General features: G+C 38.6%; 1 protein-coding gene across 2 annotated transcripts in view; it reads right to left on the reverse strand.

The window, feature by feature from the left end:
* Nucleotides 1-20,439, reverse strand: part of LOC126106756 (putative methyltransferase C9orf114) — a 59,965-nt gene that overhangs the window by 22,875 nt on the left and 16,651 nt on the right. For both annotated transcript variants that reach the window (XM_049913129.1, XM_049913130.1), the window contains exon 3: nucleotides 19,433-19,777. In XM_049913129.1, the coding sequence (XP_049769086.1) occupies nucleotides 19,433-19,777 (345 nt within the window). The remainder of the gene's footprint in view (nucleotides 1-19,432; nucleotides 19,778-20,439) is intronic.

Genomic DNA, 20,439 nt, shown 5'->3' on the forward strand with positions numbered 1-20,439 from the left:
AAGTTTTCTGCAATGCCAAGAAATTTGGGGAAATGCCTTGTTCCTTTTATTGCTATACAGTTTTCAAATCTGGTTTGAAGTGTTATTTTCATATGCATAACCACTGCTTTCTTGATCAGAAAATAGGTAATGCCTTTAATTTTATCCTTACAAAAGGCATACATGTCCTGTACTGTGAGAATTTGGTCTGTGGTTGGTCTTTGTAGGCTGGCTTTACTTACTTCATGTTTTGTTGTACTCCTACTCCATCATATGCATTTTTACCACGGCAAGATGCAAAGAAGTGCTATTCAGCCTCCAACCCAAAGTCTGCTTTGTGGTTTCACAGATTTGAAAACTTCTTTTTGTTCTTATACTGACTACCACTTTCATCTGAAAAGTATATCAGCTTCTCAACCTTGGGAAAACTTTATTTTATGTAATTTATTACATACTTTTGAAACACATATACAGCCAAAGTGTTGTGCTCCAAGTAGTTCCTTAGAATGCAAATTGAAGAACTGCAAAATTCATCTTTTTCATTTTTAAAGTAGAGACTAAATAGCTGCACTGTTGCATGGTCATTGACCCAGTGGTACCCTTGTATTGAATCCTGAATCACAAATGTAAAATTTTCTGCAAAATCAGCTAGCACTATGCATTCAGTTTCATGAAGTTGTGCTTTTTTGTTTTTCAAAAACTTACTTTGGATTTTAGAAACATAGTGGTGACTTTTGAGTTTTTGTAAGTTATCAATTAAAGATTCCAAGTACTCTTCCTGGGATTTAACCACTGTCATCATTTCTGCCCTGTCAGTTGTGACCCACTGTTTGAAGGTAATACTTCTGGCATTTCCTCATCATATTCGTGAAACAATTCAATAACAGTTTCCTTACCAGGGCATTTATTACACAAACTCATCATGCCGTCATAACTGTTAGTGTCACAGACCATTAAATCTAGTAACTCTTTGTAGTTAAGATCACTGAGTTTTGCACCCGCAATCATCAGTTTATTTTATATCATCAAAATGTCAAACACAGACACAGTGTGTCCCTGAGGATCTAGCCAAAATACAACACAAAATTTTGATCTTACAATTTTGCATTCAGAATGAGAATTTTTGAAAGCTACATAAAGTTCATTTAAATTTGACAGCACTAGTCGTTTCTGCTTTGTTACTTTAACTCCATTTATAACAACTCTTTTGCTATCTTTGCAACCTGGGCACATTCTACTGTTTTCATGGCCAAAAAAACTGCTGGATCTTTTTAATTGTTTCTTCACTTATACCTACTCCTTTCTTTTTTCCTAACACTGGAAGAATGCCTTGCTTTTTCACTAATGTTCAGGTTAGTTTAACCAAACGATGAGAAACGTTGAATTCATTAACTATTTTTCATCTTGCCCATGAGTCAGCGAGCAAACTTAAAATTTTAACTTTTTCCTCTTTAGATGTCACTGAACATTTAATTTTTAATTTCTCTATTAAGCTCAAATATTCAGTACCAGATGACGCCGGTGGTAGGTTTTCTTCTTCTTTAGAAACAATGTTGGTATCTGTACTATTAAAGCATGATTCCAAGTGTCTTCTAATTTTGTCTGAAATTTGTTGTACCTTAAATTCAATAGCTGCTTTTCTTTTTCTGCTACTAATTTTATTATTTTCAAAGCAGGAGGTACGTCTAACTTACAACAAGCAAAATCCAATAAGCTAACAGCTTCCGCATTAGGAATATAAATGTCATTAACAGTGTTACATGATTCTGGTTCTGGATTCACAACAAACATTTTTGAGTAACAATTTGGCCACAGAGAATTTCCAGGAATCACATTACGTTTCACTTGGGAAGCTGTTTCACTCTGACATAACAAGGACATATGTTCAATTTTTATTTCCCTCAAACCTTTAGTAACAGCCTTTTTATGAACTGTAAGTGGATCACAACACTTTCTTCCAAAAAATGTGGTTATACCTGAGAATATATTTCTTCTCATGATACTCACACACTGATGTTACACAAGAACTTACTCGAAATTTAAACAAAGTTTGTCTAACCTCATCAAAGTCATTGACATTTTTCAAGTTTTTTGAAACTGAACCATAAACTGTTTTCTAACACACTTCACTTGCTATCTGTCCAACAGAGCACTGTTCATCCATGTTATTGCACTTCAGTTAATCTCTCAAAATTAATTTCAAGCTATACACAGAACAAAAGCACATAACACATTCTACACTCTCGGTGAAGTATGTACAGTCTTAGACATAAAAACTTACCGCCGGGCAAGCAGCCACAGAGACTAAGTCCGAGTCGTTCACTTAAGGTGGTCAAAATGGCCAACAAAACTGAACACGTCTCACAACTCCAAGTCCGGCCATCTGCACAATCTGGCAACACTGTAAGACGCGGAAGTGTTAGGAGGAAGTGTTGTCTACTTCCGAGATGTTGTCGGGTTGTGTGAGCCCGTGGTCTAGTGGTAATCGTCGTGCATTCTAAACTTATAGTCGCATGTTCATGTCCAACTGTATTTTTTTTTTTTTTACCACATTTCGGCCCTCGTCTACAGTTATGAGTCTGATTGAACATTGAAATAATTCACTGCACATTCTACCCACCAGCAATAACAAGTACTTCCAGAAACAACTCCACAGGACAGCTCGTGGCTGCGTCGTGATCGTAACAGCTTACACTCGAGCGTTTCCTCACGCTGCAGCGGCTACCGGCCAGACGCCACCCACTGCCTGAAATCCGGTGCCGCCCATGTGAAAGCAGCGCGATGCTGTCAGTGTATGTATCATCTGTCATTTTCGAATTTGAAGTTCTAGTTATCATCTTGCAGTTAAGCATTGGATTTTGTATACTTGAAAATCATGAACGACAGTTAAGCATTGTAAAATTGAGTCGCAAGTGGAAATAGGTGTAACATCTGCAACACAATAGTTACTTTTGGTATAACAGAGCGGTGAATGCAGAGGAGGCAACTAGAATGATATGAACTGTGTGTCAAGCGAGTGCTTTTGGGAAAAAAATGCCAGATCGTTCTGGCATGAATGATTTTCCACATTAAGGCAGTCTCGACTACTGATATATGTGACGGATTACCATTTAACCATCATGCGACATTTGCATTCAACAGGCAAAGTGCAGAAGTCTGGTGTAGGAATACTGCATGCTCTAATTCAAAACAACAAAAAATCAACAGAGTGACTATTATTGAACGTCATCAGGTTGCTCATTGAGCATACACCTATGCAGTAGTGTTGCTGGTGATGTGTTATGATGCCTTTATCGTTAACTTCCTAAGAAGAAATAAAAGGCTGAGCCCCACCAAAAGACGTAAACTCGAGCAAGGAGTAGTGTGAACATAATATTTTACATCTTATAGCTCCAAAAGTGTGTTTTGGGCTACGAATTCTGTCCGAAGGAGTGTGTGCATCACAGCTGGAATTTTTTCCAACAGCTGAGACACCTTTCGGTTGCAGTGTAAGAAAATCGAGCAACATCACCTGTGCTACTGCATGATAACGCACTCTGTTGATTTGAGAAACAAAACTATCCAGGAGATTGACAGGAAAGTCGTCTCTCAGGCACTTGTATTGATAGGGAAGTCCTCTCTCAAGCACTTGTCCCTCTCGTCATATACTCGTAAAATTTTACCTTTCTCACTCTGTCAAGGCAATTCATTTCTAGATAAAAATACTCTTAAAACTACACTGGTTTAATGACATTGTTAGAACCAGTAGGTTTCTACGGGCGTAGAATTTGTGAACTACTTTAGCATTATCAGATTGTTTCAGATATTGTGAAAGAAAATTCTGCTGCTGATTAATTTCTCCTTGATGAAAACTGTTGCTTTCAGTAAACTAATGAATAATGCAATTAAAATATTCACTATACTAATACAAATTAAATTCAGCTTACTACAGAAACATCACGCTGGCAGTCTATCTTAATAAAGCATTATATGAATATAATAGAGGGAAACATTCCACGTGGGAAAAATATGTCTAAAAACAAAGATGATGTGACTTACCAAACGAAAGTGCTGGCAGGTCGACAGACACACAAACAAACACAAACATACACACAAAATTCAAGCTTACGCAACCAACCATTGCTTCGTCAGGAAAGAGGGAAGGAGAGGGAAAGAGGAAAGGATGTGGGTTTTAAGGGAGAGGGTAAGGAGTCATTCCAATCCCGGGAGCGGAAAGACTTACCTTAGGGGGAAAAAAGGACAGGTACACACTCGCGCACACACACACACATATATCCATCCAAACATACACAGACACAAGCAGACATTTGTAAAAGCCCGATCCTGTGGTGAACTTGTGTTGGTAGACAACGATGTGCACAAAGGTTAGATGGTTGTGTTGCCGCCAAAACACGTAAAAGGGTGGAGCAATTCGGGAAAATTTCGAAAAAACTGCGTGCAAATGTATTAAAAGGGAGTGGTTTTGTGGTGGCAGATTGTTAAAATGAGGCTAACAATTGTCCGACAAAGAAATAATGACGTTAAAACCTGTGGGAAGCGGCTAAAAAAGATCAGTGATGTGGGAAAAACAGAAATAGAAAAAAAGGCGAAAGTTATTAGAACTAGCCGAAATGGCTGTTTAATAGCTGAAAGGAACTGTTTGTGAACTGGAAACAGTGGATTTTATAGCAGCGGTAGTGTTGAAAGCAGAAAAAAATTTTTTGGTTATGGTTTGGAAGTGGGTTACGTATTATTGAGTATATATAGGCAGGGTAAAATTGTATAGTAGATTCGGTAATGGGGAGAAGGTGCATACAAAGTAAAACTACTTGCAAAAACAGAAAGAGAAAATAAGATGACAGGAAAGATTTCGAAATGCAACAGTGACAATAACAAACGTAATTGTTGGGTTCAAATTAATGATATGAATATAATAGAGGGAAACATTCCACGTGGGAAAAATATGTCTAAAAACAAAGATGATGTGACTTACCAAACGAAAGTGCACATACACAGACACAAGCAGACATTTTACAAATGTCTGCTTGTGTCTGTGTATGTGTGGATGGATATGTGTGTGTGTGTGTGTGTGTGTGTGTGTGTGTGTGCGCGGGTGTATACCTGTCCTTTTTTCCCCCTAAGGTAAGTCTTTCCGCTCCCGGGATTGGAATGACTCCTTACCCTCTCCCTTAAAACCCACATCCTTTCCTCTTTCCCTCTCCTTCCCTCTTTCCTGACGAAGCAAAGGTTGGTTGCGAAAGCTTGAATTTTGTGTGTATGTTTGTGTGTGTATCGACCCGCCAGCACTTTCGTTTGGTAAGTCACATCATCTTTGTTTTTAATAAAGCATTAAGTATCTGTGAGACGATTGAGCCTATTTTAACATGAATTATTAGGATATTACCGACTTTTTACTTCTAAAGGTCAGTATTTACTTAATTTCCTGTAGCATTCGCAAGTAATTTGAAAATGTGGGAGTTCATAGATAAATTTATGTATTCACAACAACAAAAAATATGTTGGCAGAAAATAAAAGTGGCATTATGAATTTGGCAATACCGTAAGGTCTTCGCTCTAACACTAAGTGTTACTAAAAGTAGCAAGACAAATTTTGCTCGAGCGTTGTCTTACGATTCTCTTATTGAGTTTGTATCTGCATGCTTGTAGCTCTGCTACAAAAGAATTAACAATCTGGCTTTCAGCAAGTCTCGAAAGGTGAACGAAAGCAGGTTTCATCTTGTAGCCAAGCATGTTACCTGGGAACTGGTTTTTCCCTAAAGTGGGTAGACATCCTTTTGAGGTTGAATTGTTGGCAAATGTCACTCAGACATGTGCCATTGGTGTAAGTGTTTTGGTGTGTTGAATTTGTAGCAATGATTTTTCTATAGGTTTTTTTCTGTCTCAAATAGAGAGTTGAAGTCTCTCATTAGTATTTTCGCATCATCTTGGTGAATTTTTCTCATAGTTTTTTCGAGTGTGTCCCAGAATTTTTCGATATTTTCGATGTTTTTCTTATTTTCGATGTTGGTGGAGGCATGTGCATTGATGAGTCTATGTGATGGAAATATTGAATCGAACAATACACATCTATTTCAGTGGTGGGAAGATACACCATATCGGTTTGCTGCTGCTGCTGCTGCTGCTGATGATGATGATAATAATGATAATAATAATAATAATAATAATAATAATAATAATAACAGCTAACACAATTTATAGGAAATGAAATATCAGACAAAAAACGAAAAAGGTTAGGTAAAATCTCACAACAAGAAGCAATAGAGCAATTGGATGAAAAGAAGCAGAAATTACAAGCATTGGCCAAATGACTTTGAAGATACAAAAAAAGTGAAAATAGAAGGAAACAAAACCAAACATTCAACACAAACCAAAAGAGATTTTACCAAACAATAGATAACACACACATTAAAATAGACAATCCACCAAACATTACAGACATGGAACACTTCTGGAGCAACATATGGTCAAACCCAGTACAACATAACAGGCATGCACGGTGGATACAAGCAGAAACAGACTCATACAAGATGGTACCACAAATGCCTGAAGTGATAATTTTGCAACATGAAGTCACCCGAGCAATTAATTCTACGCACAATTGAAAAGCCCCCGGAAATGATAAAATAGCAAATTTCTGGCTAAAGAAGTTCACCTCAACAAATTCACATCTAACTAAATTATTTAACAGTTACATTGCAGACCCATACACATTCCCTGATACACTTACACATGGAATAACCTATCTGAAATCTAAAGATCAAGCAGACACAGCAAACCCAGCTAAATATCGCCCCATAACATGCCTACCAACAATATACAAAATATTAACTTCAGTCATTACACAGAAATTAATGACACATACAACACAGAACAAAATTATAAATGAAGAACAAAAAGGCTGCTGCAAAGGAGCACGAGGATGTACAGAGCAACTGATAATAGATACAGAGGTGACATATCAAGCTAAAACTAAACAAAGGTCGCTACACTACGCATACATTGATTACCAAAAGGCTTTTGATAGTGTACCCCACTCATGGTTACTACAGATATTGGAAATATACAAAGTAGATCCTAAATTGATACAGTTCCTAAACATAGTAATGAAAAACTGGAAAACCAAACTTAATATCCAAACAAATTCAGATAATATCACGTCACAGCCAATACAGATTAAGCGTGGAATATACCAAGGAAACTCATTAAATCCTTTCTGGTTCTGCCTTGCTCTGAACCCACTATCCAACAAGCTAAATAATACAAATTATGGATACAATATTACTGGAACATACCGACACAAAATCACACATTTGCTATACATGGATGATCTAAAACTACTGGCAGCAACAAATCAACAACTCAACCAGTTACTAAAGATAACAGAAGTATTCAGCAATGATATAAATATGGCTTTTGGAACAGACAAATGTAAGAAAAATAGCATAGTCAAGGGAAAACACACTAACAAGAAGATTACATATTGAATAACCACAGTGACTCCATAGAAGCGATGGAAAAAACAGATGCCTATAAATATCTAGGATACAGACAAAAAATAGGAATAGATAATACGAATATTAAAGAAGAACTAAAAGAAAAATATAGACAAAGACTAACAAAAATACTGAAAACAGAATTGACAGCAAGAAACAAGACAAAAGCTATAAATACTTATGCTATACCAATATTGACCTACTCATTTGGAGTAGTGAAATGGAGTAACACAGACCTAGAAGCACTCAATACACTTACACGTTCACAATGCCACAAATATAGAATACATCACATATATTCAGCAACAGAAAGATTCACATTAAGCAGAAAGGAAGGAGGAAGGGGATTCATCGACATAAAAAACCTACATTATGGACAGGTAGACAATTTAAGAAAATTCTTTCTAGAACGAGCAGAAACTAGCGAAATACACAAAGCGATCACTCATATAAATACATCGGCTACACCACTGCAATTTCATAACCACTTCTACAACCCTTTAGATCACATAACATCAACAGATACGAAGAAAGTAAATTGGAAAAAGAAAACACTACATGGCAAGCACCCGTATCATCTAACACAGCCACACAACGATCAAGACGCATCCAACACATGGCTAAGAAAAGGCAATATATACAGTGAGATGGAAGGATTCATGATTGCAATACAGGATCAAACAATAAACACCAGATATTACAGCAAGCATATTATTAAAGATCCCAATACCACAACAGATAAATGCAGACTTTGCAAACAACAAATAGAAACAGTAGATCACATCACAAGTGGATGTACAATACTAGCAAATACAGAATACCCCAGAAGACATGACAATGTAGCAAAAATAATACATCAACAGCTTGCCTTACAACATAAACTTAAAAAACAACACGTTGAATACAAATTATACTGGAACAGAACCATTATAACAGATAAAACAACACCACATAACAAACCTGACACCATACTCACCAATAAAAAGAAAAATTAACACAACTAATCGAAATATCCATACCCAATACAACAAATATACAAAAGAAAACAGGAGAAAAAATTGAAAAATACATCCAACTGGCTGAGGAAGTCAAGGACATTTGGCATCAGGATAAAGTTGACATTATACCAATTATACTATCAACTACAGGAGTCATACCACACAATATCCACCAGTACATCAATGCAATACAGCTACATCCAAACTTATATATACAACTACAGAACCGTAGTTATTGATACATGATCAATTACCCGAAAGTTCCTAAATACAATGTAACATATACCGTACAGTTAAAAGGAAGTCACGCTTGATGAAGGTCCGCGTCACTTTCCATTTTTAACCAGACCTAAGGTCTGAGAAAAATATAAATAATAATAATAATAATAATCCCGTGTGGCGGATAGGGGAAAGCTTTCCCCATATGAGTGGTACCGAGGAAACCAAATACTTAGGGTGAACCAAATACTAACACAATTCTGAATGGCTACTCAATCCATTGAACCCAAAATCCAGACACGTCTGAGCGAAAAATCACTGCTGCTCTGGTCACCGTCTGTTAGCTCAATGAGCTCGGCTGAAAACATATGCTTCCAAAGGCTTCAACACCCTCTGGTCCTGTCCGGTCCTGGTATCACCCAGGCCAAACCAATGAAACACAAGCAAACATGAACTGTGCAAGCAAAGTCAACTTTACCCCAAGTGGTACACAACCCGCCCGTCGACAGACGGCAGCTGGATTTTTGGATTCTGGGGAGTCCAGGCTAGCATGGCAGAGAATATCGAAGATCTCTGGTAAATTTCCCTAGAAGCTGAAAACATGCATTTGAAAACTAAACATCAATACATTGATCCAAACACAAAAACTAAATAATATCATTTTTTGCAAAAACAGACATAATGGATTTGGACGGGTTACTCCTGTAACTGAAATATCAGATCTGAAGATGGTTCTGAATGAACCGAAACCGGTCATATGAATAATAAAAAATTTGCAATCAAGACGGATTTTAAGTAACATAAATAATATCACATAAGAAATCGACCGACAAAAAATTCTCATCCTTGCTCTTCAAGAACCACGACTAACTGACAATGAAACCTTGAATTATGGAACCCACTGCATCTTCAAGAGCAAAATTTAACAAAAGGTAGCGAAAGGAGCAACAATCTTCGACATGGCATTTCTCAAACACAGATCTATCATCAACTCTGTCAAAGAAATCACACCCATCAACAATGGATAAAGCTGTTGCCGCTTGTTCCACGATCACCGTACATCAACCAGATAGAGAATATGTGGGTAGAGGTAACAAGGTCATTGCCATGTGGACCTACAAATGCAAGTGACCTTTGGACGAATACAGAAAACGTATGGTGGGAAATAAACCATCACGCTACACTGTCGACGACTTAATGAAATCAATGCCCCTAGGCCTTCGAGAAATCTTATGTAATGATCGTGGGTGGGTTGGTTACTAAAAGTATACTCGTCCACAAAACCCATGTGGACAATTATCTGATAGTCGGTCAAGCTTTGCTTTGTCGCAGCTGTTTAGATACAAGTCCATTTACTTTCAGTCTCCTCCTTACAATTCTTGCAATGCAAGGTAATTGAAAAATCTCATCCACTCGACACCAACTGAGGAATTGACTGGTGCATGTGTTGTTCAACACACACTAGTTGTCACCCTCACTGGAATCAATGACTGTTTTTTTGTTTGTTTGTTTGTGTGTGTGTGTGTGTGTGTGTGTGTGTGTGTGTGTGTGTGTGTGTGTTTTCGTGTTCATGCACAATCTGAATCAATGCTATTAACATTAGAGAGACAACCAACAATAAATATTGCATCAAATATGACTGTAAAGTATTTTAATATGATGGGAAGTTACAAACAGAATTTTCACCCAACCCACGACCTGCATATTATGTTAAGTAAGATGTATTAACTCCATAGTATCGTTAGCAGAGACAGTGCGCTCTTGTTGTCGAGGCTCGCGAAAGTGCAGCGATTAGCAGTGCCCAATGCCGCCGTGATCTGTTTATGTTGGCTGAGCGTGGAAACTGCAGCAGACGCTTCTCCATAAACAGAAAGAAATCACCTTGACTCTGACTGCAGTGAGTGGATATCACTGCCTGCGTGTTCTTATAGTAACCAACGTGAGACTCTACTCACAGGTGCCATGGAGCAATTGCAACGGGTATCATGTCATTAGTCATCAGAATATTAACCAGTGATGAAATGTCCACTCTACTTGAATCCCAAGGAAAATAGGAACCTTCTCACAAAGGAATGTGAGGTGATATCAAAATTTATCCAACATACAAAAATTAACTGCAGGGCTTTCATGTATGCAGTAGTAGCACACAAGGAAATATTATGTCTTAGAAGTGTATATTTCATTTTCTCTTCTCAAAGTAACGCCCTTGTTTTAGTGTGAAGTGATAAAAAAACACCAAAAACTAAAGGTCCTGAGAAGCATATCAGTCATTTCCTCTTCTCATATCATAACTTTTGTTTTAGTATGAAGTAAAAAAATAAACAGTTTAAAGTTTGTGAAGCATAATATGACACCTCAGTAAGTCTATGTATGACACCAGATTCATATCGTAGGCGCTATCGGAAACGCAAAAAGCAGGGAGCTGTCCATTCTTTCGCCCAACAGTCTGTCTCCTTTCATGCATTATTCGTGCTAGGAGATTCTTATTTAAGGACTTGTGGGCCTCAAGTTCTTCAGCAGAACAAGCCTTATGTTATTGTGCCAATTATGGTATGGAAAAAATGCAATAAAGACGATGTCCCCTAAAGCAGTGGGGATATTTGCAAATGTCTGTATTCAGCAATGACTGCCAGCTGCCATAACACATCACAGAATCCATGCGGCAGGCAACAGACTTCATTCAGAAAGACGTCAGGAGATGGACGGAAACATCAAATTAACATCGCTTTCAGAGTCGTATTCAATCCAGAATGAGGTGTTATTAAGGTAGTTGAGTGTTCTAGCAATTACACTTTAATAATTCCCATATGAGTATTCCGATAGTCAACAGAACCAGTTATTGTGAAACCATCAGGAACTGCATTAATATCAAACTGCAAGAACTTGAGACAATACGTGGACTCTTCTCTTCGCTGGGGACCTATTTCTGTTATTTAGGATTCTCTCCATCCTATGCGTAATGCAAATGAAACTTCACATTCATGGGGCGCTTTCTGCTATTCTTGACAAACATCAGCAACTTGTAACCACTGCGAGTTACAGTTGTGTGATGATAATGGTACATGTTGGCAGTAGTTGTGGTGGTGCTGGTGGTGTTGTCAAACTGCTTACAGTAACGTTAATAGTAGTGCACATAATTTAGCGCTGACTACCTACTTAAGTAAAGATAGTGTTGTCGCGTCGTCACTTCTCTTTATTTGGCATCAGCTTGATTAATCCGATTTAACGAACATAGTACTCCATTTGCGAGCTGCTAATGATACAGTATGGCTACAGAGATCATCGTGCGGGAATTACATTAATTCTGTAGTGAATTGCTTAACAAATATTACCCTCGGCTATGCAGCTGGAATGACTCATTATACAGGTACTCCATGTCGCACTTGAGTAAGTGATTAGTTCGCTGCAATCCTGCTTCTACTGTTCGTAAATACTTGTATACTGACCATTTGTTATTTGACTAAATATGCACTACAATCTGATCAATATGATTCACATGCATATTACATGTCACAAAGCAAAGACTAAGGGCTGTATGCCGTTGAATTCCCGTTGCATTGATGGCAAGACAAATGTTTGCAAATCACCTCTATTGCCACAAAAAACAATTGCATCTTAAATATCGAAGGACTGACGTCCACACTCTCACAGTGCTTTGAAATACAGCAACAACGGCAGATGAAAATTTGTGACCGACTGGGCTTCGAACCTGGATCTCCTGCTTACTAAAAAGACGTGCTGACCATTGCACCTTTTTCTTTCTTTCTTTCTTTTTTTTTGAGAATTTCAGCACCAGGTAGGTGGAGGCAAAGAGGGCAGGGGTTGAAGATCCGAGGCCTGGCCACAATGCCTGTTACTGAGTAGTTGCGTTATTCCCATGTATTCCATGTTTGTTCCCATATATGCCTTAAATTGTAGAACAAAATTGAAGTAGTGATTAAGGTAAAATAAATTACAGATTGCCGCCTCCAATGGTGTGCGTTCCTTGTAGAACGTAACTGATAACAGTGAAAAGGGTGACGGAAAAATACATAACAAACATTCATTCAGAAATATATTCACACTTTAAGATATTATGCACTGAATGCATATGAGGTCTGTAAGGATACCATATATTTTTCAACAAATGAAAGAAATTTCGGAGCCGGAGGGGTTTTGCCAAATTAGGACAGTTCTGATTTTAGAGCCAACATAAAAGAAGATTACAGGAATAAAAAAAGTGAATGAATAGTATTCTGCTTCTAATCAATAAAACTGTCCACCTCTTTGTAGCCCACATAAAGCAACAGATAAAAAATTTTGAAACCATTCCATATATTTGTTATTCTTCTTCAGCTTAAAATGTTTTTCTGCAATATAAAACATGTACTCTTCTAAGTTTGAAGTTTTGTTTGTTAAGACGTAAAACACAAACTGTCCCAGAAGCCACGAATAACTGTTATTCTTTGCAGATGGGTAACATTTCCAGTCAGGTTGTAAAGCTTCAGTTATCGGTATATGACTTTCTGCGGTTCTGTTGATAGTGCTAATTTCTTCCTAGTCCAGTTCCAAATTCTGATTCTATTTTCACATAAGAAGATGTGCGCTACAGTTTCTACAAGCTGACATTTGTCGCAGTATGGAGATGGTCTCAATTTGATTTTCCATTATCGTTCCGCTGTGGGTATGGTTCTGTTTACAACGTCGTACCATACAGCACTGACTCTAGTTGTTAGAATTTTATTGTTGATAGTTTTACAGATGTTCATCCAGTTTTAAGTAGCTTAATTTACCGGAATTGGGTTGTGAAGACGATGTCTGGTAATATAATCATAGACAGTTCTAGTGTTGCTTTGTGCTGGTGGAAGTCTTATACAGTTCCAATCGCCATAGTACTTTCGGACATAATCTAGGCTGGCATCTATATGTGCTACATTAACGGGAGCTTTCCTGTCCCCAGGATCTAACGACAGGAACAGAAGTTTCCTGATGCCTGTCTTAGTGGCATGTATTAGTTTAAAAGCACATCTTTAATTCCAAGTACTCCGTTTTGCCTCAGCAAAGTCGCCGTGTGGAAGGATACTTTGTAGATATTTTGTTTCCACACATACCAAGACGCTACAGCTAGTATTTTATGTGCGGTGACCTGTGGTATCGGTAAGACTGCTGCGACACATGATATATTTTGCTAAGTATGTATGTATTTATAAACTGAACTTTCTGCAGTCGGTCCAACGATTGCATGTCGTGGTCCTTCAACAAGTTTCCGATGACATTAAGTATCTACTCCCAATTGTTCGCAGTCATGCGCTTGGGATTTGCCCCTAACCACAATCCGAGTTGGAGACACTCTTCAGTTACATATAACCAGTGCGCACCTATTGCACTATTGTAAGAACCAAGATGCAGTATTTTGGATTTAAAATTTTGTAAATTTGAGGTAAAATCTTATGGGACCAAACTGCTTAGGTCATTGGTCACTAAGCTTACACACTTCTTAATCTAACTTAAACTAACTTACGCTATGGGCAACACACACACACCCATGCCGGAGGGAGGACTCGAACCTCCGACGGTGGGCACTGTCGAGACATAACAGCCAACATCTCTGTAGCACCTATCTATACATGCTCCTCATCAGACGCAAATTCCCATCTTTGCCACATACCATATGCGCTGCATTATTAATTGTTGATTCACAGTCGCTTTTCTGCCGCTTATTGTAACTGTTTTTTGAATGTTAGAGCAGGAAGAATACAAACATCAAATTTTCACCATATGGAATGTTCGAATTCACCTTAAGTCTTCACATTTCGAGCAAAGGCAGAATATCGTCAGAAAAGCTGACAACAATAAATCAGGCTATGCCTGTCTTCTGGCAGATGTGCCAATGACAGTGATCTCAATAACAATATTGTACAGCAAAGATACATTGCTAACTCGATCACTGGAGAAGCTCCAAAATTGTGAATTGTGTCTGGTGAATACACTTTCAAGGTTTCGGTCCTATTAAGACAGTAAAACACAAATACTTGTGGCAGTTTTTTATTTATGACATTTAGTTTGCATTCAAAAATGGCTCTGAGCACTATGGGACTCAACTTCTGAGGTCATTAGTCTCCTAGAACTTAGAACTAGTTAAATCTAACTAACCTAAGGACACCACACACATCCATGCCCGAGGCAGGATTCGAACCTACGACCGTAGCGGTCACGCGGTTTCAGACTGCAGTGCCTAGAACCGCACGGCCACTTCGGCCGGCTTTAGTTTGCATTCAGTGCATCAATGTATTACAAGTAATTTCACTCTAGCCCCTAAACCTAGTTACAGAAATGCGAATAACACTCATTGAAATATAATGAGGATCTTGTGGCCCTTGCACACGCAACTTTGAAACAAGCTATAATCACTTCCGAGGTCACTCACAGAACACATCAGCTGGTATCCTTCTTGGCAGTATAACTGAATCTTGGCAACAGCGCAGAATATGTTTGGCAACTCTGTGATCGACGAGTTACCTGTTAATCTCCTGGATAGTTTTGTTTCTCAAATCAACAGAGTGCGTTATCATGCAGTAGCACAGATGATGTTGCTCGATTTTCTTACACTGCGACCAAAAGGTGTCTCAGCTGTTGGCAACAAATTACAGCTGTGATGCACACACTCCTTGGAACAGAATTCATAGCCCAAAACACACTTTCGGAGCTATAAGATGTAAAATATTATGTTCACACTGCTCTTTGCTCAAGTTTACGTATTTTGGAGGGGCTCAGCCTTTCGCTTCTTCTTAGGAAGTTAACGATAAAGGCATCATAACACATCACCAGTAACAGTACTGCATAGGTGCATCCTCAATGAGCGACCTGATGATGTTAAAAAATAGTCACTACGTTGATTTTTGTTGTTTCGAATTAGAGCATGCAGTACTCCTACACCAGACTTCTGCACTTTGCCTGTTGAATGCAAATGCCGCATGATGGTTAAATGGTAATCCATCACATATATCAGTAGTCAATACTTCCTTAATGTGGAAAATCATTCATGCCAGAACGATCTGGCGTATTTTTCCCAAAAGCACTCGCTCCACACACAGTTCAAATCTTTCTAGCTGCCTCCTCTGCATTCACCCCTCTGTTATACCAAAAGTAACTATTGTTTTGCAGATGTTACACCTATTTCCACTTGCGACTCAATTTTACAATGCTTAAGCGTAGTTCATGATTTTTAAGTAAGCAAAATCAAATGCTTAACTGCAAGATGATAACCAGAACTTCAAATTCGAAAATGACAGATGATACATACACTGACAGTGTCGCGCTGCTTTCACATGGGCGGCACCGGATTTCAGGTGCTGGGTGGCGTCTGGCCGATGGCTGGTAGCTGCTGATGGCCGGAGTTGTCAGGGGCGGTCAGTTTTATTGGCCACCTTAAGTGAACGACTCAGACTTGGTCTCTGTGGTGGCCAGCCAGCGGTCAGTTTTTATGTCTAAGACTGTACATCCACTCTAACAGAGGTTTCAGAACAGACTGACTATAACAATGCCACACCCAGCAATAATGTACTTCTTTATTGACCATGAACCTAATCGTAAATGGGCATTTTTATTACCATAGAACAAAAGCGAAAGCTCCTATTGTTTAATATTGCATTCTTAAAAATAAATAAACTAAATGAATATTGGGTGATAGTGTTAACTAGATATATGTCACAATTAAATTTCATTACAATGAAACAATAAACCACTTAAATAGGCAACAGCCATAAGATCAGTTGTAGAGTCCGCATTTTCAAAAATTCATATCTTTGTTGACAGTCAGATATCAATGTTGAAATTTTTACAGTACGTTGCTATCATATAGGTGTACAAACTGTGCAAAAATCATATTTTTATATTCAGACCCACCTGAGATAACTAACTTCAAACTTTACAAAAATTGAAAATTTTCAAATTTCAAAAATTCATAAAAAATTAAGGAAACATCTGTAAGTGTTCTTGCTCTATATGCGGCTAGTAGTGTACGATTTCTAACTATAGGAAAAAATAGACTCTCATAAATCACTTCTTGTTTGTTATTTCTGGGCCTAAAAAGTGGATTTTTGAAAATTTGGATATCAAACTTTGGAGGTAACTTAACCCAGTGCAGAGATATTCAAATTTTCGCTAATGTCTCCAGACTGAAAAATCGCCGCGCGCCTAAAAATAAAAATAGCCGCTATCCAGTAAAGGTGTAAGATAAATTATTTTAAAAAACTGTTTTGAACTTCTAAAATATAGGGCAATCACACATAAAAAATTAAAATATTTAAAAATGGTCAAGTAACCATCACTGGACCACTTCATATGGATTGACCCAACAAGACCAGACAGGGAAAATGTGTCATTTGACAATAATACTCTATCCTTTGGAGTAATAAGATCCAAAACAAAGAAGATTATATGTAAAACAATAGTAGAAAAGATATAGCAATGTGGGTCAGAAGTTTGGAAAATGAGAAGGACAAAAAAATTAGATACTTTCCATGGAAATGGATTACTGAAGAGACAGAATGCTGGAGTCTCAGGATTTAACTAACCACATGAAGCAATCAGAAAAATGATAAAAAGTAGAAAACAAGATAATGGAAGATATTATGGTGTGGCATTTAGAATGAATGTACGACAATAGCTGACCACAGAAGGTATATAGGTGGATCCCAGAGAGAAAATGGGAATAAAGGACAGAGGATTAGGATTTAATGTTCCGTCAACAACAGGGTTATTAGAGATCGAGCATGAGCTCAGATTGCTTCAAGGCTGGGGAGGGAAATCAGCTGTACCCATCCAAAGGACACACCCAGAAATTTGCTTGGAGCATTTTAGGGAAATGACAGAAAACCTAAATCAGGATGTTTGAATGAGGATTTTAACTTTAATTCTCCCAAATGTGAGTTCAGTGCACAAACCACTGCACGACCTTGGTCAGTAAAATGGCAATGATGTTGACGATCTATAAGATGGGAATGAGGTTGACTGCCTATAAGACAGAGACCCATAGAGTCCACAGCTTCATTGTCACATGTCACCCGACAGGGGGAGGTTCAGAAGCGAAACACAGCAGTAACTCCCAATTACAGAGTCTTTGCATCAACTGCTCAGAAGTCATAAGGAACAATTTTTAGAGTCAAAATGTTCACTGACACTTCCTGGTGACACTAGGCATCTATCTATTATTGGCTACTACCCTGAGAGGTGGTAGGGTGTAGACACTATGCAGTACACACGTGAAATGTGTGTTGCTTACAAGGCATGTGAGAAAAGTAATGAGATTGATTTTTTATACAACAAACTTCTTATTTTTTTCAAACAACAATATTGTCCCCTAAGTAGTTCCCTTCACCAGCTGTATACCTGAGGAGTCATCGTTCCCAGTCTTGGTAGCAGCACTGAAAAGCTTCAACTGGTAGGGTCTTCAAGATGGTCAGTCACATTCTTTTGAGTGTTCTCCAGAGTCACAAAATGATATTCTTTTAAGAAATTTTTGAATTTTGGGAAAAGAAAAAAGTCACAAGGACTCAGATTAGGTAAATATGTAGCTGTGGAACAAAACAAATGCCTCTGATGTCAAAAATTCTGTGACTGAAGTCACTGTGTGACATGGGGCATTATCATGATGCAGCATCCACTTGTGTGCAATGTCCAGTCTCACTAGATTCATCCTTTTCCTGAGCCTTTCAAGGACACCTTTGTAAAACACTTGGGGACAGTTTATCCTGGAGGAACAAATTCTTTATGCACTAAACCCCAACTGTCCGAAAAGCAAATGGGCATCATTTTGATTTGCTCCTTCGAGCTTTTTTCGGTCAAGATATCTCAGCGTGCCATTCCTTACTTTGTCTCAGGATTGTACTCAAAAATACAGAATTCATCACCTGCAATCACACAACTGAACCATTTGGGGTCATTGGCAATCCTCTCAAGAAGATCAATGCACTCGTTTCTTCGACTGTTCTGCTCAGTTGTGAGGTTTCTCAGTACCCTTTTAGCACAAGCCTGTTGCAAGTGCAAACTTTGATTACAATTTGATTTACAGTGAAAGGGTAAGTTTAACAGGCCAACCATCTTCCTTATTGTTAAACGTCGGTCTGATCTCACAAGAGCATGCACTTGTTCAATGTTTTCATTGGTTTTTGAACTTCAAGGTCTCCCTTAACAAGGTGCATTTTCAGCGTGTTCTCAGCCTCCCAGAAATGGCTTATGCCACTGAAAAACTAGTGCTCTTGATAAGGAATGTTCCCCATGGGCCTATTTTGACTTTTCAAAGATCGCACTCACGGATTCCCCTAGTTTGACTTAAAACTTGATGACATAACATTGCAATAAATTCTACTGTTCCATTTTTGTAACACACAACAAAAACGACAACAACAGCAACAACAACAAAAACTTCACTGATGGAGCTCTCAAAAATCATGTGTTGGCTGTAGGAACCTGAAACTTGGACTGAGCATCTGGAAGGGATGAACACACTGGTCTGCATAAGCATAACAACAAAGCGTTGCTACATCACTCACCGTGTTGCCAGTCTCATTACTTTCCTCACACATATTGTATAATTCAGTCATCTACTCCACGTGCAATAGAGTAGACCAAATAAAACTAAAGTTCTCGATTTTATACCAAATAAAACTAAAGTTCTCAATTTGCTTCTAAAATATATTTTTCCGCTTCGAGACACACAGTTCTGCTCTCAAAAGACAGCTCTTGTATCTAGCTGCTGCTTACCCAGACAGTTGTTTCCTTTTCAGTTGAGAAGCTGGTGTACCCTTGTCAGAGGTCCCAATGGTGAGGTCGTAACCACCCTCAAAGGGGCACTGTGTGAACACGGCACTCAGGGAAGACGCCACTCTGACAGTGTACCCCCAGTAGATGCCCATCTCAGCGCGCGGTGTCACTGGGGATACAATGGCAGCTCGTGTCCGCTTTGCCTCCTTGTGGGACGGTGGCAGGAGGCGCACGGTAACTCTGAGACCAGGCAGGAGTGCGCGGTCGGCGATCACGTCTCGCTGCAGCCCGACGTTGACCACACACCTGCCAGGTTTCCCTGGCCGCTTCACCGTAACTCCTTCCCTGTAGAGATATGAAGAAGAAGCTGTATTACTCAAGGATTACACTTTCTGCATGTCTAAATCCTGTGTTAAAATTGATTGGTGAACCAAAACAATTGGAAGTATGTATATAAGGTCATTTACGAACTCCCAAAGGAAAAAGTCACAAGGCGTTAGGTCTGGCATACTGGGTAGCCAAGAAAACAGAGCCACATTATCTTCACCACTGCATTCAATACACTGATGGGGGAAGTTCATCGTTTATGTAGTGATAAACTTCAATGCTCCAATGAGGGGATGTCCCACCTTGTTGGAAGTTGAAATTCTGGGAATCAGCAGTCATTTGTGGACACAATCACAACTGAAACATACAAATGTAGGAGGTGCTCATCATGATCTTCTTGCAGAAGAGAAACAGCCCATACAGCATTGTCTGTGACCCTGCACACTGAACGCTAACCTCTGGCGAATCTCATTCATCAGCCAGAATTTCACAAGGATGTTCAGTGCCCGACACACTCACATTGTGGCGATTAACCTTTCCAGATAAATGGACGGTTGTTTCGCCAAATATCAACCTGGAGGTGACATGTTGATCTTCAGAAGCTTTCTGCATTGCGATGCAAAATTGAAGGTACTGGCCACAATCTTTCATTTTTAACTGTTGTACAAGCATAGATGGTA

The sequence above is a fragment of the Schistocerca cancellata genome, chromosome 10, assembly GCF_023864275.1.
Source record: "Schistocerca cancellata isolate TAMUIC-IGC-003103 chromosome 10, iqSchCanc2.1, whole genome shotgun sequence".
Taxonomy (NCBI): Eukaryota; Metazoa; Arthropoda; class Insecta; order Orthoptera; family Acrididae; genus Schistocerca; species Schistocerca cancellata.